Below are 6963 nucleotides of genomic sequence, written 5' to 3' on the forward strand. Positions count from 1 at the left end.
TCAAGTTTATCAGTCGGCTCTCCGTCAATAATTGTTAAGAGGAGATTGTGGGTGTGCAGATAGGTTGTCACACTAAAATATTTTGAAATGAGAAATGGTTTATACTTGTAACCATTTTGGCGATGAGAACCCTATACCCAGAGCTGAACATCTAATGCCTAATGCTGCAATTGTCAGTGAAAAAAGAACTAAGTGTCAATAACATGCTCGGCTCTGTGTAGGCCCAGGGCATACAACGATGAGTAAAGCATGCTGCCTGCCCTGTGGGCTTACATTTTAGCTAGAGAATGAAGGCAGCAGGATGAGACATCACAGGAGCAGCAGAAAAGAGGCCAAGTCATCCTGGGGAAACCCACACACTCCCCCCACCAGCTAATTCAGTCTAAAGATAAGTAGTCGTCTGCCAGGAAAACTTATCTGCAGAGGCCATCACTGGGGAAAAGAGCAGGAGTGAAGTCACAGAGATAGGAGCGTGCCTCTGCGAGGAGCAGAGAGGTAAGCTGCCTGCGGACAGTTCCTGCAGGCCCTTCACCTCACAGGAAGTCATCTGGACTTCGTAGGCAGTGGGCTCACTGAAGGATTTTAAGCCAAGGAATAACAAAATCAAATTTGCAACTTAGAGAAATGACGACGGGAATTTGAAACGGGAGGCAGCAGCTGGGAGATGTCTGCTACACAAGAGCAGAGGTGAAAGACAAAGGCTATGTTTAGACAGGTGCAGAGAGGCCAGGGAGGAAGGTAGCAATCCATCCACGGGAAGTGGCGACTGAAGTTGAGGTCTGGGGAATCTGAGAAGGGAGGGAATATGGGGAGTAGGAATGGATCCCCCCGCTGGCAGCGTGGATGGGGCTCCACTCACTGAGGATAAGAACCCAGAAGGAAACATCTAGTCCCTTAACTCACAACCTAGAGCAACCCTCTTTGGGCCTTCCAACCAACCCGCTGGGGGAGGGGGTTCTGGGGAAGGAGATATGGATAAGGATAATCACCAGTAATGGATTAGGGAGAAGAACTTTAAAGCTCTCTTCATCCTTCAGAGAGAAAGGATATTCCAAAGTACATCGATATGTAACCAGGTAAAGAAAATGATGGCTTAAAATAACATGATCTTCTAATCCAAGATAGTATTTTTTCCATTGTTTTGCTTTTTCAACCACTTAAAATAATTTTTCGAAAGCAGCAGGTGCCGTTTGTGCTGCGTTTAGAGAGGGCTCTTGTGATATCAGTATTTTGGTATCAGTCTCCTACGCCATCCAGGACTCACTGTGGAGGAACGTGCCCACTTAATTCAGGCTGTTTTTTCTAAGTTTATTTGACCAGCTTATTAAGATAATTCTAATACCAAAGTTAAGGTGTTTAAAATAGCAAGCAAGATATGTTTCCCATGGTCCATCGATCACCCTTACCTCTTCCCAGAAGATGTTCCTCGGACCAATTTCATGAATGAACATGATGAATTTTTAGAAGGCTTGAATTTTGGTAATATATGATAAAACTTTTGGAAACAAAATTGTAATTATAAACAAGGTTGAAAGGGGGTTCGATATCAAATATTTAGCATGCCATAGGAGAGTTTCAAAAAATTAATAAATGGGTCAAATGAACTTGGAAATATTCTGGTACATCAAGACAGTATTTCCTCTTAAAATGTATATTTTTTTCTTCTTACCAGGAAGTAGCTTTAAAATAAATTGCCATCCGGGGGACACCCCAGAGCAAAATTCATTTGAAATATATTCTGCATGTAAGTGCACACTCCCAATCAACGTTTGCCAAGGAAAGTATTTCTTTTTTTGTTTTTTAACGTCTTTATTGGAGTATAATTGCTTTACAAGGGTGTGTTAGTTTCTGCTGTATTCACAAAGTGAATCAGTTATACATATAAACATGTATTTCTTATAAACGAAGTTTTGAGTTTTTCTTAATTATTAAGTGCATTGAAAACGAGCACTGAAATGAATGTCACTTTCTCATGAGAAATTTCTTTCGTTTTCTCTAGAATAACACTTCTTTAAATAAGGAAGGCAAGTTTCCTAAAAATCTTTTCCAATAAGCCTTCTAATTTTTAGCATTAGACCACTGAATTCCCAGCAAAATAGAAAACCTATCCTTTACAGAAAATTACTCACTATAAAGTGACATATCTTCTAAGCTTTTACAGAAAATATTAATGCCAAATATCAAACTGCTGCTTTGCTCGAATACTGATTGATATAAAATATAAGAATGTTTTTAAGGTTAGAAAAGCAGGATGCTCCTGTAAAAACCAATAACAGGAACATAAAATTCAAGTCGTAGGTTGCGTCTGTTTCATTTAAAAGATTGCTCGGTCTTCTGGGGGCGTGGGGTGATGATGACTTAAATGAATCTTCTTACCTACGTTTAATTAAGTCGGCCCTTAATTTTCTCCCGAGTGCATAATGATAGCTCTGTCACTTCCCCGTATGAGATGCCATTATGTGGATGGAGGGAGAGTGTCCATTGCGGGCACTCTCTGTGAGGCAGCTCTGCAGGCGCCCCCGGGGAGGGGAGCAGGATGCTTTATGTGAACATGGCCCCATGTGGCTCCAGTCCCATTAGCACGCACACTGGATGACAAGCCAGACCCCGGCTGGGCAAAAGCGGTCTGTTTGGAAGTTCACGGCAGTGGGGAGTCAGTTCTTGTGAAACGCTGCCTTAATATTCATTAATAGCTTTTCGGCTCTTAATCCCTTACTGAACATATTTTTTTCCATAATTGCTGCTTTTCCAAAGGGTTGCCAAAGCAAGCATTTCTGTTCTCTGAAAAATGCAGAAGAGAACCTAATGTTTTGTGTTCATCTGTGAGGTGTTTTATGCTCATGTCGCATCTCTGGAATACAGCGACGGTGGTCCTTCATTCTGCTTTGAAATGAACTCTTCAGGCTGGCTGTGTGGATTTTTTTTTTTTTAATCTCCGTGGGTCATAGTTTTACAACTAAAGTGCATGGAAAAAGAGATTACAGAGGAAATCATTTTGAAACATAGGAAATCTCTACTTTCTAGTTTCATTTGTTGGCCTATTTATTTTTTCCTGTAAAATCCATCCAGAAGCCCACTGTATCATAGAGTAATTGACTTCAATTGTTTGAGTTGCTATTAACCAATGAATGGCGTTTTCAGTAATGTAATTTGTAATCTAGCCTTTATCATCTATTTGCCTTCCCCTGAATTAGCATACTTTTAAATAAAGCCAGCTAAGAATATCTGGGTTTCATCTAGGTTGGTAGGTCCAAACAAATCCGTACGTGTAGCGTTTGCTTAATCTGTCCCAAACAGAGGAAGGGATTCCGGTACTGTGGGAATAAGCACATCGGAACAGAAGGAACAGCTAAACCAGGAGTCCAAGATGAGCACCACTGACTCTCTCAGCACAGCCTAGGGTGCCCCGGCCTCCTAGCAAGTTTCTCATGGTGACCTGATGACAGGCGGTGGGTTCTCTAGCTATGCTTCACACAGACCTGGCACCTGCTGATTTTCTGGCGCTGGGCTTGGCTTTCTTTCAAGGTGGCCGGTGAGGGTGCGGAGGAGAACTGCAAGTCAGGTCTCACAGTTGTCAGCCAGAAGCTATACTCATTCGCAAAAAAGTGGCAAGTTCCCTGCCGTCCTTGGCATTCCAGGAACGGTGCCGCTCTGAAATCCTCCAGGCAGCTGCCGGGTGACATGAGGGCCTGGCCGCCTCCTTGGTCCCCAGCGCCTGTGTGCTACCCGGACAACAAGAGAGAATTAGGGCTCAGACATCTGCAGACAACCCCCTACCCATCCAGTGACACGCCGAGGTCTGGGCCTGATTTACATTTTCCCTGAAAATCATCCCAGGAGGGAGAAATTACAATCTGCTGAGGAAAGGAGGCGTGGGAGACGTGATGATGGGTGTGCTCGCAACGTTAAACCACTTTCGCTGAGGGCTCATGCAAACCCATCTTCCAAATTCTACCAAAGTAATTAAAAAAAAAAAAAAACATGGACAATAAGAAAAAAGAGTGGCCCTGCCTCTCCACAGGCTATATATAGTCTGTGGTGGCCTTCGTGACCCCGTGTCCTACTGCCGTCGGTCTGCCCAGGATTCTCAGAATTACGGTCCAGTCCGGACGGAAGGGGGCTTAGGACGGCGGGCGCGCAGGGGCTCACCATCAGGAAAGAGTACCCAATCCAGAGGCTCCTCCAGGCCCGCGGACACGGCGGGATGGACTGGTCCTGACTGTGCACGGCCACGGCTTGCGCGGGGGCCTCGCACACGGCGCAGCGGCTGATGTACGGGCGGATCTCCTCCTCCGAGAGCGGCGTCACGGGCAACGGCGCGGTGCTCGCCAGCCAATAGGACCTGTCGTTCCTCCGGGCGTACTGGCACACTTGGTGGATGTTGCAGTGGGCGAAGGGCAGCGTGCTGAACATGGGAAGGCAGGAGCCCGCCAGACCTTAGGAGGGAAGGCAGCAGCGTGGTGCGCGGGCTGCAGGAGCGGCCTCGCCGACATGGCCCGTCTGTGCGCACACGGTCTGGCGTCGGGAGGCCCTGGCCCAAGCCTGCTGCCACGGCGGCGAGAGCGCGGTGTGCCCCTGACCACTGCGGCCGCCTCCGCGGTCTCGGGGGCCAGGCCGCATTCCCTCGGCCACGCCTCACTCTCTCGGGAGCCAAGCAGTAGGCCGGGTGCTGGAGGGCGAGGTGAGCACCCCTCTTCCCCGAGAGCTTCGAGAAGCTCCTGGCCCGGCCTGATGGGGGAGCGGGAGGGGCAGGCGGGCGGGCCCTGGGAACACAGCGGCACGAGCCCTGAGAAGTGGAGGCACTGGGGCTTACAAGACGGATTGCTGGAAGAAGTGACTCCACGCTAGGACCTGAATTATGAAAAAGATCCGGCCGGGTCTGGAGCCGGTGGTGACCCTTCAAAGGAAAGGCCTATTTATACAGCAGTAAAGAGGGCCGGGCGTAGTAAGGGGGCATGGAGCTCAAAGAACTCAAAGAAGTTCATTGGGGGGAAGGCGGGGAGAGCAGGTCTGGGTCTGTCTCAAGGGCGTCCCAAGGTAAATCAGACCAGAGGATGCGGGCTCTGTCCATCTTGTTAAGGAGTTTGGATTTTATTCCCAAAGCTCTGCAGAGCGAGGCCATGGTGGCTCCGGCTAGACCAGGGCAGGGGAGGTGACCCGTGGTACACATGTAAGTAGCTGCCCCTCTAGGCCTGCACCCTTTCACCACCCTTATGGAGGGCGGGCGGGGGGGGGGGTGTCACAGCCCAATGAGAGCCGTGACGAGACTCACCTCAACGCCAGCTGCCCCTGTGGCCGCAGCCCCCCTGCACCCACCACTATCTCGGGGAGACCACAAGTGCCAGCAGCCAGGGGGCGGGGGGGACTCCACCCTCGGCTTAAAAATCAGTTCCTGCGGCTCGCAAATCCACTATTGAAAACTGACAAGTAGTGCCAAGGATAACTCCCTGAATAAAGTTCTGACGTTGCTTAAGGGTACACATTTGCAGCTAGTAGATAAATGAGTCCTAGTGATCTGATGCTCAGTGGAATGAAATAGACAACAATGTTGTATCCTAATCATCAAATTCACTAAGGATTAGAGCTTAATTATTCCCACCACAAGAAAGAAATGATAGTTATGTGATACGAGGGAGGTGCCAACTATCGATACAATGGAATCATATTATGATATATCGGATCAACACTTTTGTACACCTTAAACTTACATCATGTTATATGTCAAATGTATTTCAATTTTAAAAATTGGGGTAGGGTGAGGAGGTGAGGCTGGCTAATGCCACACCATGTAACCACCGGGGTGCCATTTTACATCTAAACACAGGAACCACCCATATCCTGATCAAATCCTTCACACTGAGAAATAAAAATGGCACTTTGTATCAGAGTTACCCTTAACTTATGGAGGAAGAATTATTTTTTTAACTAATAATAAGTAGTCAGATAATAATAACTATAGCCAGAACGAGCTTCTTCGGCACCTCTCAGGATCATAGGTTTAACGGAATTAGTTGAGAATTAGCATGGTAGTTGAACAAGAAAAAAAATCCCATAGATGAGTGATCGTTTAAGACGTTGATGAATCCATAAAACTAACCCCAAAGTTTTGCTCTTAAGCACCTGGGTGACCGCGTGCCCTCTACGTACCAAGGTCTTGACTGTGAGCTTTCTCCTGTCCTTCCAGGTATAACAGACTATACCCGGTCCAGAGCCTGGGCATGCCCGTGGGGCAGGTGGGTTCTCCATCTGTCTGACTGTGGAGAACCAGGAGGAAGCCACTGAGGTATCCAGGGCCAAACCCTTTGGGCCCAGGATCCCCCACGGGCCCAGGAGGGCCTGGAGGAATAAAGAAACACAAATAAATAAAGGCCATTTAGCGAGTTCAGTTTAACAAGCATTCTTAGCACCACCGCCATCTGCTGCTGTGCTAAATACTCAGGGAGCAGAGAAGAATGTCCCCCTCACACAACTGCAATGTACACCAACAACTCGTTCAGCAAGGACCTGTTCCGAGCAACTTCTAGCTGCTTGTCTTACGTTAGCATAAAAACAGATGAAAATCCCTGGCCTCCTAGAGCTTACGTTTTACTCAAAGAAGAGAAATGACAATAAGCATAATCGAAAGGTAAATTGTGAAATACTTAATAAATGATAAGTGCTGAGAAGAAAAGAACTAGAATGACACACCCCATGTAGGATCTCCCAGACGCCTCTGACTAGACTGGGAGCCCGCTCTCTGAAAAGGTGAATCTCAATCTCAAAGTTAGTCTTTCTTACACCTCCCAGACCTGTCCCATTGTTCTGCCATATCGCAGTTCCATTCTAAGAAGGACAAGGGCTTGGAATCCATATGTTTGGCTTTGTAGCTTTTTTTTTTTTTTTGCGGTACGCGGGCCCCTCACCGCCGCGGCCCCTCCCGTTGCGGAGCACAGGCTCCGGACGCGCAGGCTCAGCGGCCACGGC

General features: G+C 47.6%; 1 protein-coding gene across 1 annotated transcript in view; it reads right to left on the reverse strand.

The window, feature by feature from the left end:
• Window positions 1-1757: 1757 nt before the first annotated feature.
• COL4A4 (collagen type IV alpha 4 chain) overlaps window positions 1758-6963 on the reverse strand; it is a 156278-nt gene continuing 151072 nt past the window's right edge. The window contains exons 47-49 of the mRNA XM_028482308.2: window positions 6148-6336; window positions 4150-4436; window positions 1758-3722 (exon numbers count right to left, since the gene is read on the reverse strand). Of these exons, the coding sequence (XP_028338109.1) occupies window positions 3459-3722; window positions 4150-4436; window positions 6148-6336 (740 nt within the window). The 3' untranslated portion in view covers window positions 1758-3458. The remainder of the gene's footprint in view (window positions 3723-4149; window positions 4437-6147; window positions 6337-6963) is intronic.

This window comes from Physeter macrocephalus, chromosome 2 (assembly GCF_002837175.3).
Source record: "Physeter macrocephalus isolate SW-GA chromosome 2, ASM283717v5, whole genome shotgun sequence".
Lineage (NCBI taxonomy): Eukaryota > Metazoa > Chordata > Mammalia > Artiodactyla > Physeteridae > Physeter > Physeter macrocephalus.